Source organism: Crocuta crocuta, unplaced genomic scaffold, assembly GCF_008692635.1.
Source record: "Crocuta crocuta isolate KB4526 unplaced genomic scaffold, BGI_CrCroc_1.0 scaffold675, whole genome shotgun sequence".
Taxonomy (NCBI): domain Eukaryota; kingdom Metazoa; phylum Chordata; class Mammalia; order Carnivora; family Hyaenidae; genus Crocuta; species Crocuta crocuta.
The window spans coordinates 3518733-3542985 of NW_027528796.1; the positions used below are offsets into that span (position 1 = coordinate 3518733).

The following is a 24253-nucleotide window of genomic DNA, read 5'->3' on the forward strand; positions in this document are numbered from 1 at the left end:
CCCCCGGCTGCCGGGGGGGGGGGGGGGGACGGCCTCCCAGGACTGACAGCCTCACTCAGGCGCCTGAAGATCTAAGCAAACCCCCTACAATTACTTTGCACATGCATTTCCCTCCAAGCAGCCACCAGATCTGCCCCTTGATGCTTCGTCTATTAAGGGACGAATGTAATTTATTAACAGTGGAAAACTGAAATGCAGGGAGCATGAACGCCTTGGGAAATTATTCCTTCTGAGGATGCAGCTACACTTGGACGCTAGATTTTCGATCTGCAGGAATCTCACTGTTTCCTTATGGAATGGCTGAGACACAGCATGGTGGGCTCTGTGCGCAAGACGGTGTGTGGTGGGGGAAGGGCTCGGCCCTGCAATGCAGCTCCCTCAGGCTCCCTCCCACCCCCACCTGTCCTCAGCAGGGTCGCAGATCTGCCTCTGGAGGGCTCACCTGGAGGGAAAGAGGTCTTTAAATACTGACCGCACCCGGTGTCACTGTGGCCTGATCAAAGCCATCCCCTCCCCCACCCCACCCCGTCTCTATTTCACCAGGCTGTTCCTATGTGGGACTTTCTACCTGTGACATCTTGTAGGCCAATCTGTCTTGCAATTAAACAAAAGACTTTTTATAGAGCCTAAACGTGATGCTGGTTAAATAACTTTGCCTGGAAGGTGAAGCCACGTTTGCCCAGAACAGTGAAACTCAACGTTACATTGTAACACATCTCAGTTGTGTTTGCTAAAAAGCAGCAAAGGGTGTGCAAGGGGGTCCCTAAGTATTTGCAAATCAAATCCATGTGTGGGTAAATTGCCAACGCTTTCCATTCTCTTCAGGTAGGAACTAGGAGCTCGGGGAACACAGCTGAGGAGGTGTAGACTCTCTTAGAGCTGAAAGATGCCCTGAAGACCACCCAGCGCAATGGTCCACAGACCAGGAGATCCAGGCTCGTACGGGGGATGAGCGAGAGACACTAGGAGACCCCGGCCCCGGGGCAATGAGATTCCAAGGGGGAAGCAGCTCCATCTCCTTTGTCTTCTTCTGACCTCCCCACTGTGGGCACACGGCCCCTGACAGCTGGTGGGCACACGGGCCCCGGTTAGCAAGCCAGAGGCCGTCTCTGGGCTGTGACACGGACACCAGCCCAGCCAGGGCTGAGAAGGCGGAGAAGCCACAGAGACAGGCTGTGGGAGGTGGCACTGCCCGCACCCTGTCCACGGCTCGGCCACACCGCACCGGCCACACAGTCTTCGCCACTTGCTTGCAATCGCCTCGGATGCCCTGGGGTCTGGGTGCCCTCGCCCCGCTGCAGGCGGGTCCCCCTTACGGCGGCTCCCCTCGCAGACCTCTGAGGGCCCCCCCCAGGGACTTTCCGCAAGCCTCGCACCCCCAGCGCCGCGGAGGTAGTTGACGTGATGCGTGAGGAAACAGACATGTGGGAAACATCAACAAGGCTAATTTCCTAGACATGTTTTTAAGCAAAATTGAGGTGGTGAGAAAGTTAGGAAGAAATAAACAATATGGTTTGCTTAAAATAAGAAGAGCGTGGGGGGGGGGGCGCAGGCCTGCGGGGGGAGCCTCGGCCAACCTCACCCTCCAGTTTTCCTCACGACTTTTTGAAATCCTGGGGGCTGAGCGCGTGCAGCTCCAGAGCCTTCCATCTGCTGGCGCCGCGTGTCCGTCTGGTGCAGCCGCCCGTGAAGTTCAACCCCTCGTCTCTCGAAGCCAAGCGGGTTATGTACCCTGAATCGTGTTCTTCGACGTAAAAAGATACAGTTTCTTCAACTGAACGAGACTCAGCGGCTTTTGGCTTGGAAGGTGACCTCTCCGTGGAGAAGGAGGCGGCCGGAGGGAGGGCGACAGCGACGGCAGCNCCCCGGGCGCCGCCCGCCGCCGCGATCCCACAAGTCCGCCTGGGCCGCGGTGCCCGCTGCGCCCTCTGCCAGCACACAGGTGCTTTACCTCTCCGCTCGGATTTTGTATCTCAGGACGAAGTAGGCGATGAGGCGCAGGGAGATGAAGAAAACCCCCAGCACGATGAAGTCCAGGTAGAGCGTGGCACCTTCCACATCCAGCTCCCGCAGGATGGCCTCCGACTTCTGGAAGTGGCACGTCTCGTCGATGCCACAGTGCAGGTCCTCTCGGTCCAGGCCGTAGATGGAGAGGATGACCCCTTCGAACCCGTACCTGCGAGGAGGGCGCGCAGCGTGAGCACCACTCTGCCCACGGCCAGCCCTGGTCCGCGGCGCGGCCCCCTCCCTTCCCCAGCCCCGCACTCATGGGAATGATTCCCAACCTGCAACATCTTCCCAGGACAAATGCGCCCAACAGCTAAGGCTTTTCCGATTTTTGTTTCTCCCTGGGCCTCTACCCAGAACACCCGAATGTGTAGTAGGTGTTCGTTCAGAGGGGAGAATGAACTGGCAAGCTCTTTGATCAGGGCGCCTGGGGGGCTCGGTCGGTTGAGCGTCTGACTCTTGATTTTGGCTCAGGTCATGACCTCACAGTTCGTGGGATGGAGCCGGGTGTTGGGCTCTGTGCTGACAGTGTGGAGCCTGCTTGGGATTCTCTCCACCTCTCCCCTGCTCATGTTCTCTCTCTCTCTCTCTCAAAATAAATATTTTTTTAAAGAGCTTTTTGATCACCTCTGATATTGCATACTTTTTTTTAACAGTTAAACAGAATAAAGGATCTGATCACCTTCGAAGGACTACAGCACATTTAAATAAAACCCTTCTGGGGGCGCCTGGGTGGCTTAGTCAGTTAAGCGTCCGACTTTCGCTTAGGTCATGATCTCACGNCCCTTCTGTCTCATGTCTCCTTATGTCCCAGCGCCAGAACAGAAAACACCGATTTTAGGAAAAAAGACGTGGGTTTCTGATTTCTTGGGGCTGGAACGCACACCGATCACTGAAACTCTGTACGAGCGCTTTGTTTTGATTCTGTTTTCCTGAACAATGCATGCGGGTCTGAACTGACATTCTAGAAAGGCTGGGTCCCAGCTTCGGGTCTTGTGTGTCACGTGGAGTCGCTCCAGCAGCCAGGGGGCGCGTTGCCCCGTAAGGCCAGCGTGCCAGGAGCCCCAAGCAGAGAGGATGAGGTCCCAGCGCCGCAGTGCGCGGGGGGCCGGGTCGTTCTTGGTCAGAGATAGTAGGATGTTTAAAACATGACTTGGTTTCTACTGGGTTTTACAGAGTCAGAGCCCTGTTACGAGCGCTGTTCATGCCCGAGAGGAGCAAGGTTCTTAAAATGCAAACGCTCTGCCCCAGCAGCTCGCCAAAACACGCGGAATTCGGGGTCCGCTGCGGCTTCTCCAAGGCACGCACCGCTGGTGTTTATTTTATCCCTGCATGTGCGCGCGTGTGTGTGCGTGTGTGCGCGTGTGAGTGTGTGTTGGTGACAAGGAGGACACGTGAGACCCAGGGAAGACGTGAACGGCACCCACAGCCTTGGATCCGTGACGCCAGCACCCGGCTGGCCTGTAGCCGATGGCCGCGAAGTGGCTTTTGGCCCCTCCGTGGGCTCACACAGGGCTCCGGGGCAGGAGAGACGCCACACACGCTACCTGACGTAGGAGATGTACGACATCCACTGCAGGTAAGTCGGGATCGTGTCGAAGCTGACGAAGAACCCAGAGAAGAGGAGGACTGGGATGGCCGTCACGGGTCCCACAAAGGTGGCCACCTGGCGGGACACAGGGAGCACGTGCTCAGGGGCAGCAGCTGAGGTCCCGCCCGATTTCCTCAAGTGTCCCCAGGGGCCCATATGCCACGCGTCTGGAGGGTCACCGGCAGCTGGGGAAGGGCCAGGGCGTCGGGCTGGGGCCCAGGAGGCCACGAAGTCCCCGCCCGCCCTCCGCCAGCAGCCGGTCTCCGCGCAGGGAGGGGCTGGGAGTCGCCGGGAGACCAGCGGGCCCCAGCCGAGGGGACGGGAGGCTGAGAGCCTACCGCGGGGCGGCAGCGGGGGCCGCAGCGAGTGGCCGTGAGGCAGCAGGTACCGGGGTCTGCAGGACTGGACGGCCGGGTGCTGTCGCTGTGTCCGGGGCAGGAAGGGCCGTGAGCACCGCCCCCTGGGCACTCGCCACGGCTGGGGGGGCCGAGCACTTTCCACGGCCACATCCCGTGGATGCCATCGCCATTCCTATCCATGGAGGGGGGCCACCCTAGAGACCGAGCAGTCCCTGGCAGTGGGGTCTGAAGATGGAGATGGGGGTCCTTCACACCCAGTGGCAGGTGGGGGTGTGGGGTGTCCGCGAGTCACCAGCGTTGTGGCTTTGCTTTGGGCGACAGAACTAGCCTGGGCAGCCTGAAGCCACAGACATGCGGAAAGTGCAAAAGCAGGTGGGGCTGGAGGGTTGGAGGGCAGGGCGGCGCCAGGCCTGTGAAGGGCGCGTGAAGCCCCAGAGGGCATGTGGGCAGGGTAAGGTCACAGCCTGCAGCTGCGGGGGCCACAGGGCAGAGGAGTGGATCCCCCAGAGGCTGCAAACCATAGGTCTCTGAGCCAGTGGCATGGCCCTGACCACACCATACTGCCTCTGTGGGCCTCAGTCTCCACACCTGTGAAATGGGGACAGCGTCACACCCAGCGTGTGGGTGTGTGTGGGGCTCCGTGCACCTTTATGCAGAAAGCACTAGAAACAGCACCTGGCATGCAGCAAGTGTCACCTAAGGGCACCTGCTGCTGTCAGCGTGGCAACCCTGACCGACCACGAGAGTGTGATTCCTCCCCCTCGTGAAGCCAATCCAGGCAGCCGGGGTAGAATCAGGAGGAAGGGGCTGGGGCGGGGGAGGGCAGCCTCCCTGGCTGCACTGGCCCAGGCGGCGAAGGGAGGCCCCCCACAGGGTGTTTCCTCCACGGATGCCTACCTGCAGGGACGTGGATGCTGCCCCGATCAGCAGACCCAGGGACTGGGCCACCAGAGAGGTCATGGTGCCCAGCGCGGCAAAGAGGACGAACCTCACGGCGTCGGACGGCTGTGATGTCATCCAGTACACGATACTGCAGTAGGCCACGGGGAACATGATCTGGAAGCACAGGGTCCGTCACCCTCCTGCGATGCGGCCTCCCCCCCCCCCACGGGCAGCGACGGAGAGCCCTCGCCCCTCTTCCAATCGCGCCCCTGCGCCAACACACCTGGAAGGGGACGTCGGCCATGGTCTTGGCCAGGTAGTAGGCCTTCAGGCTGTACCAGTAGTTCAGGTGCTCCCGAAGAAACACCCCCATCTCCAGGGGGACTAGGGGACAGAAGGACAGGAAAGGGTCAGGCGGACATGGCCGGCAAGCCGGAGGTTTGCCCAGGCGACCTCCCGCCGAGCTGGAAGCCACCGCGTGGGCCTGTGCGCCTGCGGCGCTCAGAGGCTGAGCGAAAACCTATGAAATGATTTGCCAGCCTGGAAAAACTGCCAAGCGTCTGTATAAGCCGAAGACCCCCCGAGTGGAAAATCAAAGAGCGGAGGACATCTTGGATACTGAGCGTCACTTTGGTGATGTGCTCAAGTATTTACGGCTAACCTCACCACTGACCGGTGTGGTTCCTTCCATGGGCAAGGGCCCAGCTGGTCCTGGGGACTCAGGGCCACTCAGGGCAGGGGGGGGCTGTTATGCGGGAGTTCACTGTCAGCCTGAAGTGAGCAAGGGCAGTGCGCTCTGCAAACAATGTGGAACTACACAGAGATCCATCCAGAATAGCTTCATCCACTCCCAAACTTGGCCACAGCAGGCTCTCTTAATAAGTAAATGAGGGGGGCTGCCTGGGGGGCTCAGTCGGTTAAGTGTCCGACTTCGGCTCAGGTCATGAGTTGGAGCCTCACATCGGGCTCTGTGCTGACAGCTCAGAGCCGAAAGCCTGCTTCAGGCTGTGTCTCCCTCTCTCTCTTCTTCTTACCCACTCACAGTCTGTCTTTCTCTCAAAAATAAACATTAAAAAATTTAAAAAATAATATGTGAATGAGGTCATGCTAAAGCAGTAAAATGTGAGGGATTCCTGATTAGAACACCTTTCAGAAACCCCCCGTCAGCCTTCCACCATGCTCACACATTTGTCATTAGTGATTAATTCCTTTGGTTTAAACCTGGTATGTATTTTCTTGTCTAAGAGAAAACACGATAGTACCTGTCAACCAAGAAAATGGTACTTTGAAAACCCGAGATGTTATGGGTCAGAAAAGTCATCCGTGGGCCGAGCCCTGGTCTCAGCGCCCTGTGGGTGGGTGGGTGTAGCGTCAGGCACTCACACGTGAGAACGGTGGGCATCAGGGCCGCGAACATGAGGAACAGCATGGAGAAGAAGAGGAAGCCGGAGTTGCTCAGGACCTTCTTGGCTTCGTTCCCGATGCCCAGGTACAGCAGGCCGATGAGGAGGCCGATTCCGATGTGCGACGTGACCCGCAGGTGCGTCAGGACCTGGGGGCGGACACGCCACTCAGCGGCCTGCGAGCACGTTGGGCAAAGGCGAGGGCGCCAAGGCTTTTGGGGGCACCAGCCCCGCTCTCTCTTCCAGGAAAACAAGCCCAAACCCTAGGCCAACTCGCACACGCTCACACGCTCACACACAGAACTTTATGCTGTGAAAACAGTAGCAATTGTCCTGCCTGAATCACCTTCGCAAAGGACACAAAGGTCAGGGAGGATGAGTCAACAGTGCCGGGGGGGGGACGAAGAATGGATACATCTGAGGCCCCTCTTCGGAGCGCACCGGCCGGGCAGCCACCAGCCCTCCAACTTTCAAAGTAGACCCCAGAGGCCCTACTGGGCGCTCAGCCGCCCTCGGCAGGTAGCCGTCAGCTTGTCCACTGGACTCCCCACTGCCCGCCTGACAGGCCCTGTACACTGCGGGCACCTGTGTCCCCAGGGACTCCTTGAGGGAGGAGCACTCCCACTTGGGCCTGGCCAGTGGGGTGCACGTATGGGAGATGGTCTGTCGCCCCCAGCGGGAGGCTTACAGGCCACCTGTATTTTTCTCTCACGCTTGCCCTTTGCTGTGTCCCAGAAAAGGAGCCGTTTGTCCACTCTGGGCCCCAGGATGAGACACATGGGGCGGGGCCACAAGTCACAGCCGCCAACACACGACACGAGCGAGACACACATGCTTCCTGTTGCAGCCACTGGCATTTGGGGACTGTTTGTCACAGCAGCGTCGTGGAGGGGAAGCTGACTGATGCAAATGCAGGGAAAGCAGTCTGAAAGCCCGATCAGGACGAATAAAGCGGAAAACGGCCGGACACACAGCCTCCTCTGCCACGAGGCGATATTTGCAAACAGCCTTACCGAATCCCTCATGATGCTGAGGAAGGTCCTTTTGAAGAGGATGCAGAACTGGGTGAGGCAGCTGGCCGAGAAGCTGTGACAGCCTTCCATGGAGGTGGAGTCCTGGGGACACGCGCAGAAGGGGGAGGAGGGGTGAGCCGCCAGCCCGGACGCACCGCCCCCCGGCTCGGAGCCCCCATGCAGCGGCGTGCAAGGGGCAACATGCAGCCGTCCCGCAGCGGGGCCGGGGGTGTGCATTACCTTTCTCAACCCCTTTAAGCGTTTTGCCTGCTTTACCTCTTCAGAGGGCCGGTGCCAAAGAAAAGGGTTCACCTCGGCATCCCCCCCGGGCTCTTTCCTGTGGTCAGGGTCACACATGCCCTCCCGGACGGCTCTCACCAGGCGGCTGTTCTGGTCACCGTATTCACCGGACGCTACCTCCATGACTGTAGGAGACACAGGCGGGTCAGACCCAGGCCCCAGAGAGGTGCCCTCAGGTCGCTCCCATGAACCTAGGCCTTGCTCATTTTACGACAACACAACCATGAACCTCGCAGGGATATTTTTAACCGATTATACGGATGCTGCGTCACATGATGAAATCATTTCACAGCCAGTGTTTTTTCAGCCCTAAGCTCCCTCCCCTCACCCAGCAAGGCCATTTATCATGTCAGGATCCTAGAAATGCAAGTTCAGGTGGTGATGCCAGGGAGTCTGAGAGGTCATTAGCTCATGCATCTATTAACTTATCCACCTGCTGATGTTAATCGAGTGCCTGCTTCGGGAGCCAGGAGAGGAGCAGAGGGGGCTTGGCTGTCCCTATGGGCTTAGGCGCAAGTGATTCTTCAGGACCATGGAGAAGGGCCCGGAGCCACCCCGCTGCGTGGGACCATCAGCCCCACCTCTCTATCCCCAGAGTGTCAGACGCTGTCTCTGTCTCCCTCGGGCCTCTCCTTGGCCCTTGGTTCCACACCCCACACCCACCGCTGCTCCTTCCTGCTCTCCATCTGAGGTCTTTGTGCCTCCTTCTCACGGCCCCACCTCTCACTAACATCCTTGCTGAGCCCCAAAGTCCCCGGCCTTGATTTTTTAGCCCTGTCCTCTGGCAAAACCAGGTGTTGGCTTTTCCTGAGCCTGAACTCCTAAACCTGGGCAGCCAAGCCCTCTTAGATCCTGTCATAAACCAGGACATGATGCCTGGAGACTGGAGGGACACAGCCACAAGCCCAGGAACGCGGGAGCCACCAGGAGCAGGAAGAGGCAGGAAGGACCCACCCCTGGAACTTTCAGCGGCAACACGGCCCCACCCACACCTCGACTTCTGGCCCCCAGAACCACTAGAGAATGAATTTCTGCTGTTTTCGGCCACTCGGTGTGTGGCTCAGCAGTCATGGGAAGGCAGGAGGTGCCGGCAAAGATTGGACCCTAGCACCGGGGCAGAGGTGGGAGAACAGGACTGAGTCAGGGGTCTCCAGCACTTGGGGGTCTCGTAAACATGAAGCTGGAGAGAAAGAGAAGGCGACAGGGGTGCCAGCGACTGGAGGTGGAGGAAGACACTTGGTTTTGGAGACATGGCCTGGAGAGGCTGTTGGGTTTGCTGACAGCCGTGCGGGGAGACATGATGTGGAGGAGACCCAGTGAGGGGACAGTGATGGCTGGCAGTGGTCAGTGCCCTGGAGGGCGTGGGCCAAGGGGGAGGCCAGGGGAGGCACCTCGGAGCAGCGCCAGCATGGAGGTGTGGGCCCCCACGTCTCAAGGCGTGCCCAGCGCCCAGCCCCAGGACTGCCGACTCAGGAGGGTCTCAGACCATCAACACGGTCTCTGGACTCCGAGCATCGCCTTTTTTGTGATGTTTGGTCAAAATTTAAAACAGCATTTTAACAATTCAGTGAATCGATGCAGAAGGTCACTTTTTATTTTTAAAGGTTATTTCTTTTCAGAAATGACTTCCTTTAAATCAGAAGCCCAATACACCCAGCATTAGGAAAGTCTGCCCCCAATAGCTCCCTTGTTCTGTTTCCCAGCTATCTGATCCGGAGGAAAGAAAACCTCTTATCTGTTCTTAATAACTCCACCACAGGGTGGCCTTTGAACCATGTCAAGGAATTCCAAATGTGGGGGCTTCAGGTAGAAGTTGAAACCCACTGAAAGCAAAGAAAAGCCCTTTTCTTTCCCCTCCAGATGGTCAAGGCTCTACTTACCAAAATCAGCGGGGTTGTGGTAGGTGGGGCAATTCAGACCCAACTCCCTCAGGTATGGTACAAGATTTGAGACCTTCCCCCGGTACACACATTGTCCTTGACTAAGGACATAAAGCTGGAAAAAAGCAAGGAGAAGGAGAACACCAAACTTGTCTTCCGCTGTAAAGCAACAAGAGCTGTCAATCCATTCACCCCTCCATCCACCACCCATTCAACCTTTCACCCATCCGTCATTCCATCCACGCTTCCACGCATCCACCCACCCTTCCATCCACCACCCATTCAACCTTTCACCCATCCGTCATTCCATCTGCGCATCCACCCCTCCATCCACCCACCTACCCATCCATCCACTCAACCATTTATCCACTCATCCATCCATCCACCCACCCACCTATCTGTCCACCACCTATTCAACCTTTCATCCATCCATCCTTCCATCCATCCACCTGCTCATCCATCCAACATCCATCCATCCACTGATCTACCCATCCACCCACCACCTATTCAACCTATTCACCTATCCATCTATTCATCCTACAACCATCCACCCATCCATCAATCAATTTCTCTTGCATTCAGGGGAGCTATACAGTCCCTCCCCCAAACTGCTAAAGTTCAAAGGGAACTTTAAGTCAGGGAAGGTATCATGTGGACAGGCATTACTTTATTATGTTGCTTCCTGCCCTCTCACACTAACTGCCTGCTAAGAAAGATTTTGAAATTACACACATTTCATCCCTGGGTCTTTTTTCCCCCCTCATTTTAATATCGAAACCTAAGATTTATAAAAGAGATGATGTTGTACACATATGATAACCTGCCATTTAATTCTGTAAAGCAGGTGTTCCCCATCTTTACATGGGTGGGGGTGGACAATGAAGCCTCAGTAATGTTAGTGACTTGCCCAGGATCCCTTGGCCAGATATCAGCCGTAGAGAGGGAACACTGGCCAGCTCTTTTGACCCTCTCCTGCCCTGCTACCTTAGCTGCCGATGTCTCGAAAGTCGTAGGAAAAACCACACTTAAGGCCACCCAGATTGAGTGACACCTCCAGGAACCAACAGCAGCAGAATCCCCGGGATCTGGTTTCACTTGGGCTATCATCGAGTGGCCTGCACACCTGGTCAAAGAGCTCGAAGAGCTTGGCGCTGGGCTGGTGGACGGTGCAGATGATGGACCTCCCTCCTTGGGCCAGCCCTTTCATCAGGGAGACCACCTGGAAGCAAGAGGCGCTGTCCAGGCCACTGCAAGACAAGGGGCACCGTGAGATGCCTGTGGGACCCCAAACCATTCCCCATATTCCGCGCACCTTGGGGAGGCCTGTGCTGTTGTGTCTTCTAGAGGCAGATGGGGAGAGGGAGGGACGTCAGGCCTCCCCTCGGGGACCCCAGGGATGGGAGAAAAGGACTGGCAGGCAGCGCACATGCCTCCCCCCTTCTGAGGCTGCCCCAGGGGCGCCCTGGAAACACTGCTCATGGGGAGGGCGGGGCTCTCCCCTCCGTGGCTCTACCTGGTGGGCTCATCGAAGAACATGACGGGGGGGTTGTTCACCAGCTCCAGCGCGATGGCCAGGCGCTTCCGCTGGCCGCCCGAGAGGCTTCCGGTCCTCGTGTTGGCGCAGGAGAGCAAGCCCAGAGCCGTCAGGATCTCCTTGACCTGGGGAAGCAACGGGCCAGCGTGCCCGTCAGGGACCGCCCGCCACACCTCACCACCTACAGGGCCCACGCGGGAACACCTGCCGCCTCCCGCATCCCACTCGTGGACACACGTGGATGGGACGGCAGAGTGGGGCCCAGCGCCCAGTGGACAGGTGAGGCTCCACGTCCGAGGTCCCGATGTGGGCCCTCGAGGCTGGGAAGCAGTGCTGGAGCCTGGCCCGCCTGGGGCGGGGTCCCCGATCTGCCTCCTGCAGGGGTGACCTTGCAGGCCCCTTGAAGCCTCGCTCAGGGCCCGGGCAGGGAAGGTGCTCAATCACCGTGTTTAGATGGGGTAGATGGGCAGACGCACAGGCAGAGGATGATGGGGTTTCTGACTAGCACAAAGAGGGGAGGGCCATCATGGCAGTTAAATGAGACAAGGATGAAAACACCTGGCACAGAGCCTGACACACAGGAAGCATTTAATCAACAGCGGCTGCCAATGACACCAGTCCTAGTGCCCGAGGCTCCTGTAGACGCGTGCCCCGCAGGCCAGGTCTCTTGGGAGGAAGGAAAGCGGCCCCTTCGGCACTTGTCAATAGAAGAATCAGGAATCCGACATGCCAGCAAGGTCAGGGAACCGCTTAAAGCCATCGCCACCTTCCACGGTGGCCCCGCCGACACCGGCTCCAGGAAGCAGGCTGGGTACCAGGTACAAACAGCCCACTGTGACTAAGCCTCCCTGTCTGCTCTGGATGATCGACCCAGTAGTGGCTCAGGGAACAGAGCATCAGCAGGCTTGAGTGCAGTGACTCCCTGGAGGCAGCCCTGGGAAAGTGTGGTCCATTTCCACTGTCCCGCATCCACACCAGGCTCACCGCCCAGGGCCAGCCCTCCTGTCAGGACACACCCGCCCACCATCCATGGTGGCAGAAGCGGGTGGCCCCCAGTCCAGTGGCTTCTCTGGGGAGATGAGGTCATCCCAAAGGAGAAGGAACTCCCGGAGAAGAAAATTTTCACCCCGGCTCTTGAATTCCTGATGCACAGTCAGTACAGAAGGCAAGGCTGGGGAGGTGTCGAGAGCTAGGGCACCTCTGCTGCACAGCCCAGGAGGCAGTGGGGTCAGAGGGACCTGGGTCTGGATGTCACCAGCCTCTTCCCTCGCTGGTCCGTAAAACCCAACCCATGGCCTTTCTACAACACGCTGTATTTAAGGAATCCCAACCTGGAAAGAAGGTCAGCAAGATTGTCTGGGAAGGGCCATGAAAGGGGGGGCCTTTGGGGGGGGGGGGCCTGGCCCACATCCCCTCCCCTGCAGACAGCATCTGTTGGCTTTCCCAGAGCCACCAAGNTGTCTGGGAAGGGCCATGAAAGGGGGGGCCTTTGGGGGGGATGGCCTGGCCCACATTCCCTCCCCTGCAGACAGCATCTGTTGGCTTTCCCAGAGCCACCAAGCTCGTGCCGTCTTCCAGAACCACAGAATGAAGAGTCATTCTGGTTGTTCCAGGCTCGCCTTTGGGGTCACCCCCCCAGCATGGAGCATCCCTCTCCTGTCCACAATCTGTCTTCTCAGGGCTCCCTCCTCGGGGTCGGGCATGACCCCACTCCACGTACCCCCGGCCCCACAGACAGGATGCAGGGGTTGGAGGCAAATGTCAGTGCCTGCTCTTCTGCCCATCCAGCCTGCTTCTGGCGTTCTCTCAAGAGTGATGCTCTGCTGGGTGGTTTTGTTCTAAACCTAGTCAGAAAGAGCAGTGTCCCGGCCCTGGGAGACCTTGGTCCTGAGGGAGCCCCTTGCTAGGGACCCTCAAGGGCTGAGGATGCTTTTCTGGGAACCAAGGAAGGCTGCAGACAACACATTCCATTACTTACTAGTACATTCCATTCTAGGGGCGCCTGGGTGGCTCAGTGGGTTAAGCATCTGATCTTGTAGTTCATGAGTTTGAGCCCTGAGTCGGACTATATGCTGACAACTAGGAACCCGGAGCTGCTTCAGATTCTGTGTCTCCCTCTCTCTCTGCCCCTCCCCCGCTCATACTCTGTCTCTCTCAAAAAATAAATAAACACTAAAAATTTTTACAAAATAGAACATTCCAATCTATTGTGTTTCCACAAGACACAAACAACTGTAATGTAAGCTGGGGGGAAATGAATCACAGCAGGCACTCTCTGCTGTTTCATCCTGGAAATAACCACCCAATCCGGCAGATACATTCTTGGGGGAGATGGGACCGACACTTGGCAGAAGACCAGAATGGAGGCTTCTGGTGAGAAATGTGTGTGGGACCCAAGACCACCCCTAGGCCCTCCAGGGATGGCTCGCAGCCTTGCTCAGTCAGCAGCAGACGAATCTGAAGATGGGGCAAGGCTTTTGCTCCCTCGGGATGATTTAGCCACGCAGTTGTCAGGTAAACCCAGCTGAGAACAGCATGAGGCTCTGGTCTGGTCCGTGGCTTAGGTCAGGTGTATGGAGGACAGGGCGTGGCCCGCCTGGGAGACACCTCTCCCCACCAGGAAGGCCTCCCCAAAGACCCTGATCAGCTCCCTGATGGGCGCTGGAAGCTGGCTTCTGAAGGCCATGACTTAACAGACACGGCTGGCTCAGGAAGCAAAAGGGCTTGTGTGTGTCGATACAGAATGTCAGCTGAGAAGCACGCATTGCCCTCCCGGTCCGCCAGCAAAAGCTACATTCCTGTTCCCTTTCCCCACGGAGAGGATGGTCCAGGTGGGTCATGCGATGGGAAAATCACCCTGTGTCTGCTCTGTGGAGCCACGAGCTAAGTCAGCTTCACGCTGCCCCGGAAGACCGGTGCGGCCGTGGCCTCCGGCCCTCGTCTGGACAGACGAAGGTCCAGACTGCTGGGGGCAGTGACCCAAGGTTATCCAGCGGATCCAAGGAGGCCAGAGCTAAAGGGGCCCCCTGTGGACCTGGCTCCATCTCACAGCAGGACCGTTTCTGCGTTAGCAAAGACCCTCGACCTCCCTTGCCCGCTCACCACCGTACTGTATAGTCCTGAGCGGAGCTATAAGCTGGTCCTCCCTTGCTCTGAGGGGCCTTCCCTCCACGGCTTTCCCCGGCGGGTCCGAGGTGGCTGCTCATTTCTGGAAGACCTTCTGCATTCAGCACCAACGACCCAGCCCACCCCTCCCACCTTCCGAAAGGGGGTCCCTGGACTCCAGTAATCCATTTCCTTCCTTTGGACCTCAGAATAAAAGAACTCCGCAGGGAGCATCCTGACAGCCACAGGGGCCTTTGCTCTGCTCCCACCTGCTCTGTGTGGCTGACCCTGAGGGATCTGAAGGGTGCCCGCCGCCCGGGGGCACAGGGGAGACGAGGCGCCCCAGTGACACCCAGCATTGTTTTCACAGCACCCTTACGGAATATTAACTAGTATGTGCCACGGGAGACGGAGCAGACATGGGAAATAGAACTGGGGTTAATGTTTCTTAACCGCGCTCTGCTCATCGCTCCAGATTACAGCCATCGTGAGGCGCTGGCCAGCACCACTGGTGCTGAAACTATGGGTCCTACTCTGTGCAGCCGGACTGTGGTCTTCCGAGGGTGTTGGAAGACAAGACAGCACTGCAGGGGTGGGATTCCGCCCAATTTTACTCTTCCACTGGAATCCCACTAGTGCCAGGCTGGCCGTGGAGCGGAGGAAAGTTGAGTCTCCCCCAGGTGATGTGTAAACATAAACCGGCCACACCCTCCACCGAGCAGGGCTTGCCGGCTCCCCGGGGGGTGCTGACCCAGCACCCTCCCTGTGTCCTGGGCTTTAGAGAAGCAGGGAGAATGGGGGATGAAAAGGATTCAAAGCTCTCCAGCATCCTGGAAACTTACTTATTTGATTTTTTTTAAGGCTGCTTAATGACATGTAAGAACCAAATTTCTTCTTGTGAGTGTGTGTGGGTAGAGGCTGGTTATTTTTAAGAGAATGACTAACCATCTTCATTGTTAGTGTTTTATTAAAGAAAACAACAGTGGAGTATAAAGCACACTAAACACTAAAAAGGGGCAGAGTGTTTGGTCTAACGTTGAGGCCAGTGTTCTCTGACCACCTAAGCCTTCCTGCTGCATCCTTTGCTGTTTGGTGGCTGCGCCGAGAGCTTAGGTCTTGTGGCAAGGCAACCACTCCTGGGTCCGGGCCACCAGCCCAGGACACACACTGAGATGTCACCGTCCCCCACACCAGGGCCACAAAGTCCCTTCCCACACCTCTGCCAAGGGGATTTCACACACTTTCTGGACCACCTGTGGCCCATGCCCACACTTACCATCTCCCTCCTGCCTTCATCCTTCTCCTGGAGCTTCAGATGTGCGGACACCTGCAGTGCGGGGAATCAGAACAGACGGCGGTCAGCAGGGCAGACTCACTCACCGCACCCACTGTGGGCTGGAGCCTGACCAGCCGTGCTGTCAGATGTTGGGGGGAGACCCCCAGAGCTCTTGGCTTCCTACCCAACTTGGCTGAGCAAAGGCAGGGTCCCAGAGAGCAGCAAACGTGTGGGATGCCTCCTGTCCTCTCAGATGGCTCCTCTGCCACGCCCACAAGAGAAGGTGGGTTCGGGCAGCTGATAGATAAGGAAACCCCAGGCATCTGGGGCTTGAAGACCAGGCCACCTGTTAAACCACTGGAGAGCTTAACATTATCCACAGTGGGAGTGTTTACACCACAGAAGTTGGCAAGGACTAAATATAAGGACTCCCGAGTCACTGTTTTATTTTGTTTTGTCTGAGATCCAGTTTGCCGCACACATCGCTGCTGGGTAAGACTGAGTAGCGATTGGCATCCAGTGTCGGCCCTGGTTCTGCCCTGCTGAGTTCCTGGGCCGCCCTGGGAGACAAGGAGCCTTTGCATCCTCAGGGCACACCTCCCACCCAGGGAACCAGGGGAGAGGCCAGGCCTGGGTGGCTCGCGGGGCCAGCCGCCTACCAGGTGACATCGAGTATCACCTGGAGGTCTGCCTGGTGGTGGTGAGGCTCAGAAGCAGCACGTGGAAAGGCATAGCTGTTGTGACACATGCCTGGGACTGGGTGTGGGTGGCCGGTGTCCTCCCACCCCTGTGACCTTCCGAAGTAAGAGGCATGACTTCCACAAGAAAGAGGTGATTTTCAAGGCATCATAAAATTCTCAAGATCAAAATCTAATTTAATTTCATTCTGAAAATGGATTTCACAGCACAGCCTGGTGACAGATTGGTGACAGTCACCAATCCTGTCTGTAAAACAAAGCTATGATTGAGCTGGAAATCGAAGTGAAGATTCTCAGTTGGGTAACCAAGTGTTTTTAGCTCAGTAACTCACCAAGATGCTAATCTCTGGTCTCCCAGGAGAAAGGCGAAATAGCAATTCAGAATTCAACTAAGTGTGAATTTTCTAAATCGACTGTTCTATTTGTAACCTCTCCTGAGTTCCCTGTGCCCCATCAGAATGGCCACACGGAGGCGGGAGAAGCTGTTAGGGGCACTGAGCACGTGCCTGCCGGCGAGGCCCAGCCTGGTGGAGGGGTCTCTTCTTCCAGAATGTTCAGCACCAGGGACATGAATGAAGACGACCCGCAGAGCAGGTCGGGGGCATGTTGCATATCCGACATCTTATCCTGCTTCACTTTGCTGATCTAAGAAGCCCTTGGAGCTGCCCTTCAGATAAAATGCCAGGCGGCTGCTCTCCAACCCTGCAGAGAGGTAGCTTTGCCCTGTCCAAGCCAGGAGCCCGGGGCAAGAGCTCTCTGGGCAGGAAAGTGAAGGTAAACGCCCGAGAACATTCCCTGCTGTGCCAGCAGGGGCCTGGAGGCCGCCCACCATCTGTTGCAGCGGGTGAGGCCAAGGCAGAAAAGCTGGCAGCCCCACGCACTAAATGTCCGGGCCGCTCCAGACCCCATCGTGCAGGCACCCTGGGCTCACTGCCTAACTCTGGGAGGTGCCCCTTATATTGGGTGACTGTGCAGGGCCTGGCATGCAGTGGACGCACAGCAATTGCTGGTTTCACTCCCCCCCCACCGATCCCAGCAAGCAGGGGGGCCAAGGACAAGACCCTCAGGGCCCTAACGCAGGCACCAGATGGAGGAACTTGGGCCCAGAGCTACAAACAACTAAGGGCAGCTGATGGCCCACGGGCAGTAGGATTGTGGCCACCCACAGCAGGTGGATCAAAATAACCTCAGGAACTCGACCATGATTTTGCCCCCCAGAGAAGTGCTTCTATGAGAAGCCAGGGTCTTGGGAATTTGTTTTCAGTGAAGCTGTCCAAACAGCATGCCTGGATTGAGAGCCGCGCTGGAGGGAGGTGGCCTGCACAGCCCCTGGCCCCAAGCCGGGCACTGCTCTGACGGAGGGGAGGGAGGGCGGCCCGTGCAGGTGGGCAGCCCACCATCATGGCTTCCTGCATGGGGGGGGGGNGTGGGAGGTAGGGGGTGGGGAGTGAGGTTGGCCCACACAGGTGAGTGGCTCACCATCATGGCTTCCTGCACGGTGAGGTGTGGCAGCAGCATGTCGTCCTGCATGATGTAACAGGACACCTTCCGGAAGCAGCGCAGATCCCGGGGCAGGCCGTTAATGAGGACGACCCCCTTCATGCCAGTCTCCCTGCAGAGTGGAGAGCAGACACTGTCAGCTCCCCCTCCAGGGCCCTGGGGAGGGAGGGGGGCCCTTCCCACATCTTCCCGCCGAACCATGGACCAAAGAGACACCAAGGGGCAGGAGGGGATGGGGCCCCAGAGCAGCACCAGGACTCGCAGGAAGGAGCTGCGTGGAGCCCATGCTCGGGATGGACCATAAGGTACCGAATCCGTAAGTAACCAGTGCTTATGAACAAAGATGCACGTGGGTGCTCCCACATGCAGACACCAGGGGCACGTGCACCCCCTACCCCCCGCCCCCCGCTGTGCTGGGGTTCCTGAGATTGGCTTCTGCGTGATCTTGGGAGTGGCCAAGACTACACCAAAGGACAAGACTCTGAGGCTGGGGGTGTAGCCGCTACGTCAGAGCCAGTTCCCAAGGGCCGAGACGGAGTAGGCTCCCTGCGCACAGGTGGCTCAGAGGAGGGGTCTCAGCCCTGCATCCATTCGGCCACGTAGATTGTCCCCTGACCCAGCGACAGGTCAGAGCATGGCATGAACACCCCGGAGGCCTGAGGGGCACGGCCTCCCCCTCCCATCTGCACTGGCCCAGGGAGGCGTGATTGGGGGGTGCTGGCCTCCCCCCAAAGACCTACTTCCTGGATGTCTCTAAGCACAGAAACCCTCCAGGACTGTGGGGACCAGTGAAATTATGGCTGGTTTCCAGCCCCATCCCGGCCCGGCCATGACTGTGACCTTAGGCTTTTTCCTCCAGGCAATGGGTTGGGATCCCTTCCCCTTGCGGGCAGCCTCCTCCAGACAGGCTGCCCGAGTACCCCCAGGCCAGGCAGCAGCTGTGGGGGTGGGGTGCTGACAGTGGCTGCCCCCACGCTCCCCCGCCCCCACCCAAGCACCCCCTCGATACTTGGTGTTGACTCCAACCTTTAGATGTGAATGCAACAGGCAGGAATTTGTCATAAGTGAGGTTTTAAAAAATCCTAATTTCGGGCTTTAAGGAGCAATGCCGAGGCCCCAAAGAGAGGGGTGATCGTTATCTTTTTTGTCCAGGGGATGAAATTCTCCCGAGTATTAGCAGTACTTGCTAAAGTTAGCAAATGCCAGCCTGAGAGGTGAAGGCAGCCGGCTTTAGGAGGAGCCTGAGAGGTGAAGGCAGCCGGCTTTAGGAGGCCAGTTCTAACACTCGTAAGGACTGGGCTTTCTGGTGATGCCACCAGGAATGTCACCAGGCAGGATGTCCAGAAGACCTCAATTCACACTAGTCTCAGAGTTCTCCTGCCGTCCCCTCCCCGGCCTTGACCTTCCCCCTCCTTCCTATCTTGCGTCCAGTGGCGCCTGAGCCCACGAGGGAGCCGACCCGCCCACTCCGTCCCGTGGCCTCCTTCCCCTGCACGCCAGGCCACTCTCCACGTCACGTGACACTGAGCAGGTGCTGCCCTTGAGCAGGTGCTGCCCTTTGACGCTTTCAAAGTCATGGCCTTCCCTGCAGGGCTTCCTTCCCAGATCCCAAGGCCTCAGATCAGAGTCTGTACAGAATCTGAAGTGACGGGATGAACAGAAGGGGACTGGCTCCCCCGACTGCCACCCCCGGCCAACAACAGGGCGAGACCCTGCTTCTCCGCAGCAGGCGTGCTCACCTGTATCCGGCCAGAATGTTCATGAGCGTGGACTTCCCGGCCCCGGAGGGACCCATGATGGCCACCAGCTCCCCGCTGTTGAACTTCCCAGAGATCCCTTTCAGAAGGGTCTTGTATCCTGCAGAAAGCACATCATAGCCGTTTCCAGCTGTCAATCACGGGGATCGTGGGCTTTACCGCCAGGCAGTACGAGCAAATCCACAAGGATACTTGACGTAACTGTGGCCTTAAAGCAAGATTTTACATGCACGGCATAAAACGCTGCACTCGGGGGTGAAAACCAGCTTCTTGTGTGCCTCTGTCTTCCTCAGTTGCGTGTCCCCTGTTACGTTAGCAGCGACCCGCACGAGTGCCCCGCTGTAATGTTTAAAAGCACTTGCACGTGCATTGTCTGGCCGTGCAGGGGATCCACCACCTCGTTTTGGAGTAAGCAGGTGTCCAGGGAGTCTGGTGTCTCCTTCAGGACCCCCGCAGCCAGTGTAAGCAGATCTTAACCCAGGGCCATGCCACCGGCCACGCCACTTCTGCCCCCAAGACGGTGAATGAGTGCCTTTATTAATGAAATGGTTATTATTTCCTTTATTTATCATTTATATACACATGCATTATTCATGCAAGATTTATTCATAAACTTTCTCTTTCTAAATAATTAAAAATAGTATTAACTCATTAATAATTCCGAGTTTATCATTTTGCAGCCACATCAAACTGCTTTGGAATTTCTGCCAAGTCTCCATCCAAGAGCCTCGTAAAAGGGAAAGAACCACGCGCCGCAAAGAGAGCCGCGTCCGTCCGCCTCTGACGGACTCTTCAACGTGCGACAAACAATCAGACAGAGGCAGCCGGCCTCCCAGGTAGAGACTCCTAATTCAGGCCCATTTTCTCAGTTCCCGAGACACATGCTCAGAAGGGCCCCTTCCAGGACCAGTCACACAAATGAACCCTTTTACCTCCCACGCCCAGCACCCACAGCGGCCGGTGAAGCCCTCAAGGGAGCCCCTCATTTCAGACTTTCTCCCCAGTCACCGGCTGTATGCTCCTTGCACCCCCAAACCTGGAAGGGCCTGGGGGGGTTCTCGCCCAGCTGTCTACTCGTCTTTCACAGATGGGGCACCTCAACACCGCACCTGTCACCATGTGCCACCTCGATGGGACAGGGAGTCCCTGAGGACTTGTTTAATCAGGCGGAGAGAAGCAGAAGCGAAAGGCAGGAAGCTTGTGGCCCTGCGATCTGCCTCATTACGGAGCATAGCAGTCGTCCGGGGAGATGAGCACCGTTGGGGGGGGCGGGGTGGAAGGGACAGAGGAACAGAGCACAAAGTCTGGGGGAGGAGCTCACGTTCCTACTGCTGGGACGTGGGAGACTTAGCGGAAGGAGCAGAGGGAGACCAGCGTGGGGCAGGGGCTGGGACCCCATGGTGGACAGACACGCGGCAAAGCCGGGGTTCAGCGGGGGCTTCTCCTCTGCAAGGTCAAGTTCCCGGTGCCGTGGGCCCTCAACAGGCGCCCCGGGGCCTGGGCCACAGGGACCCGCATGACATCACTGAGCGAGCACTAATCCCAGGCAGGCGTCTGCTCCTTCCCGGCCTCCCGGTGGGCCGTTCAGGTCGGGATCGGGGTTACTCCCGACCAAACCCTCCCTTGAGTCTGTCCTTCTGTGAACCAGTAACCGCCTGAGGATGTAGGTGTGCCACGGAGATGGCCACCCGGCCATGTGGAGGCCAAGTGCAGTGTGACGGCCGGGGGGTGGCCTTGGGCCCCGGGATTCTGAGAGGCTCCTCTGATGGCACCTGGGGGCTGCCCTTTGGTACTGGGGTGCACACTGGGCACCAGATAATAGCACGACTCACACCAGCTGTGATGCCTGCGGCCGGCACGCCAGGACGCACCACGGGTGTGGGAGCGGTGGGCTCATCTGGCCCTTTCAGGGGGAAAGTGGGCCCAGAGGCGTGTAGCCTGTGGTTTTGTCTTTTAGAGCCACTGACTGGGAGTGTGGATGTGCCCATGACCCCCGTGCTGGGTGCATGACCCCTGGCCAGGTGGGGCGTGGCACCGTGAGACTCATGCCTCAGGGAGGGACGGGCCGGCCGAGGGGGGTCCTCCTGTGCGGGGCCTGCGGGGTCGGGCAGAGAGGAGGCACCAGACCCGGCTTGGGGCTGTGCCTCTTTAATGTCAGAAATCTGCTTTTCTTGAGAAACAGCAGACACACATTTTGGATAGAAGACTCGTAAAAGTGACGGCGGAAACAAGAAACCACCAATCGGTCTGGACCCGCAGGGGTCGGAGTTCACACTCAGACGTGGGACCCCCAGTGCGGTGCCAAGGGACCGGGCGCAGCCATTAGAAGCGAGTTTGTGAGTGTCCCACACGTGCACACTCTGTATTTGTGCAGGGAGTTCGTCCTTGGCTGCAGAGCCTTGCGCTTGACCCCTACAGAGATATGAGATGCACGTGAGGCATCCCAGCCCCTGCCCCACTTCCCAACGTGAGCTCGGCACAGCCCAGTTCTCAGCGTGATGGGGGAGCCGCCTCCTTCCTGTGCCGCGGACGCTCGTTGACGCGCGTGCTCACCCTGAAGCTTCAGGTCAGGGTCAGGGCAGTGATTCTCCGGGTACCGCAAGGGCAGACCCGCAGAGGGGCAGGGCCGCCGAGCGTCCATCGCCCCCCACAGCGTGCGGGCAGCCCGTCCCCCAAACAGCCAGACCAAAACCCATACAACAGAGGAGCCGAGAGACAGACACAAAGGCAGAGACGACAGTGCCCCGGGTCCCTCCATCACAGGGACGAGAGCTCTGCTCAGACACTGGGTCTCTCCATCTCACAGGAGGCTAGTGCCACTCCGTCCCCGGGACCCACGTTGGCGAACAGTACTTGAGAGGAACAGTGTCAACACCTACAAGGTGCTGGGGACACACAGCAGCACAGCTTCAGCTGGGGGCGGGAGGGGCACACAGATGTCTCATTGGGTAGAAACGTGCCCTTGAAGGGGAAGGATGGAGGACAGCCCGGCCCTTGGGCAAGGGACCAGCTTTGCTCACGTCTTCCCCTCTATGCCTCACAGCAAGCTGGGTGCTAGGCTCCTGGACACACTCTGCAGCCGAGAAGCAAGGGCTCAGAGAGGGCTACTGACCTGCCCCAGGCCCCACAGCAGGTCAGCAGAGAAGCCAACATTCTGACCGCTCTGTGATTCTCCAGCAGCGGCTCCTGCAGCAGGTGGGGGCCTGCGGCTCCGCCGGTCCCGGCAATGCCGCTGCAGGATTTGGGCAGCTGCTCCCGCTCCCCCGTGTGGACCGACTCCCACTGACTCAGTGCGCAGCTCAACCCACAGGCACGTGCATTCTGTCTGCGACCGTGTGATGCACTTCACAGAGAAAGGGAAGAAATGACCCGCCTTTCCTCCCCGAAAGACAGGATCCTCTCCATCGTTGGGGACCAAGGGCGCCGCCTGGCCACAGGCCGACCTGAGCTGCTCCGAGAGCTCAGGCTGAAAACTCCCTGCGTGTGTCCCAAGAGCTCGGAGCGGGTCAGACCCCCCTTACCCTTCCAGATCTTCTTCCTTCCATAAAACGCCCTCGAGTTAAAAACAAAAACTTCCCGCCAGGGCGAGAGAGGGTCTCTTGTCATTTAGGGAGGACTCAGCCCTGCGTATATGAAGCCCTCGGAGCCCCTGGGAAGAAGGGCGGTGTCCTCTGACCCTAACAGATGCTCCCTGAGTCTCCCTGTTACTAAGGCAGCTCCTGCCCCTCAAGCCGGCTGCGCAGGGACAAGGGGCTGCAGAGCAGCGCGGGGCTGGCAGTGCCGGCAAACCGGGGCCTGCGTCTGAGCCCCCGGGGACCCGTTAGGCCCCCGATCCTGGTTACCCTCAGAAAATAACAAGCAGCTTGTGCCCCAGACTTCAGCAAGCACTCGCTCAGGCTTCGGTTAACACGCTGTGGTTTTAGAACAGGCGGCAGTTCCTAGAGAGGCTCCCGGGGTCAGACCGCCGCGGGTTTGGTGTCTGAGCCCCGGGAAGACAAAGGCGTCCTGTCTCGGCGTCCGGGGCATGTGTGGACGGGAGAAGGAGGCGCCCTGGGGAAGGGGCTCGTGCTGCGCTGGTCTGAAGGTCCAGGGCCATCCTGACAGGCTGGGCGCGGACCCCGCTGGGGGGACACGCAGGCCGTAAGCTCTGTGGGGGCGCATCCGCTCACTCGCTCCAGACCCGGCCCAGTGCTGTGCCCACAGGATAAACCACCGCCGCCCGGCTTTGCTGCAGAAGCAAACGGGTGTGGCTGCGTTCCAACGGACCTGACTTACAAACCGATTTGGTGGTTTGTGACCTTGTTCTGGAACTCTGGAGTGGGGACTGGCCGGCACCAGAGGCGCTGGGCTCCCGCCAAGTCATTCTCTCAGGCAGGTGCCCCTGCTCGAGGGGAGAACGGGGAAACTGAGGCAGCTCTGAGCGGAAGCGAGCTTCATTCTACACCCAGCAGCAAGGGGGCACTGGCCCAGAGCCACCTCAGTAGCACGAGACAGCCTGTCAGGGTGCCCGTGGGTGGAGGGCGTGAGGGCCCCAGCTCCACATCACACCCAGACTCCCCATGGCGCCATCTTCACCAGGGAGCCACACACTGGCCGCTGGGGGGCCCCTGGGACCGCGGTCTCCAGAGCCAGTGCAGGGGCCACCTCCTCACAGGCCCTCAGGGCTGCTGCTACCAGCCCCCACTTCCATGGGAGCCTGAGGAAAGGTGACCCCAGGGCCCATTCTTTGATAGAACGTTCTAGTTCCTGTCTCCAAAGCTCACCCAGGTATTCTAGACACACGTTCGTTCGAAGCAATCCCCAGCTGCGACTCCCAGGGTGGTTTCCAGCCTTGAGTGTTGGGGGCTCAGGGGGAGTTCTGGGGGGAGAGGGAGGGAGGAAGGGTGGAGGGATGGGGGAACGGAGGGAGGGAAGGAGGGGTGAGGGCTGGGGGAATGGTGGATGGAAA

General features: G+C 58.4%; 1 protein-coding gene across 2 annotated transcripts in view; it reads right to left on the bottom strand.

Moving 5' to 3' along the window:
• Positions 1-1869: 1869 nt before the first annotated feature.
• Positions 1870-24253, bottom strand: part of ABCG1 (ATP binding cassette subfamily G member 1) — a 50456-nt gene continuing 28072 nt past the window's right edge. Inside the window, exons 2-14 of one of the 2 annotated variants that reach the window (XM_077755456.1) lie at positions 19288-19405; positions 17528-17660; positions 15351-15401; positions 10949-11094; positions 10559-10682; positions 9436-9550; positions 7532-7680; positions 7256-7357; positions 6223-6391; positions 5123-5223; positions 4855-5013; positions 3555-3673; positions 1870-2176 (exon numbers count right to left, since the gene is read on the bottom strand). In XM_077755456.1, the coding sequence (XP_077611582.1) occupies positions 1948-2176; positions 3555-3673; positions 4855-5013; positions 5123-5223; positions 6223-6391; positions 7256-7357; positions 7532-7680; positions 9436-9550; positions 10559-10682; positions 10949-11094; positions 15351-15401; positions 17528-17660; positions 19288-19405 (1715 nt within the window). In that variant the 3' untranslated portion in view covers positions 1870-1947. Of the gene's footprint in view, positions 2177-3554; positions 3674-4854; positions 5014-5122; positions 5224-6222; positions 6392-7255; positions 7358-7495; positions 7681-9435; positions 9551-10558; positions 10683-10948; positions 11095-15350; positions 15402-17527; positions 17661-19287; positions 19406-24253 lie in introns of both variants that reach the window. The other variant, XM_077755455.1, reaches the window with a different exon arrangement.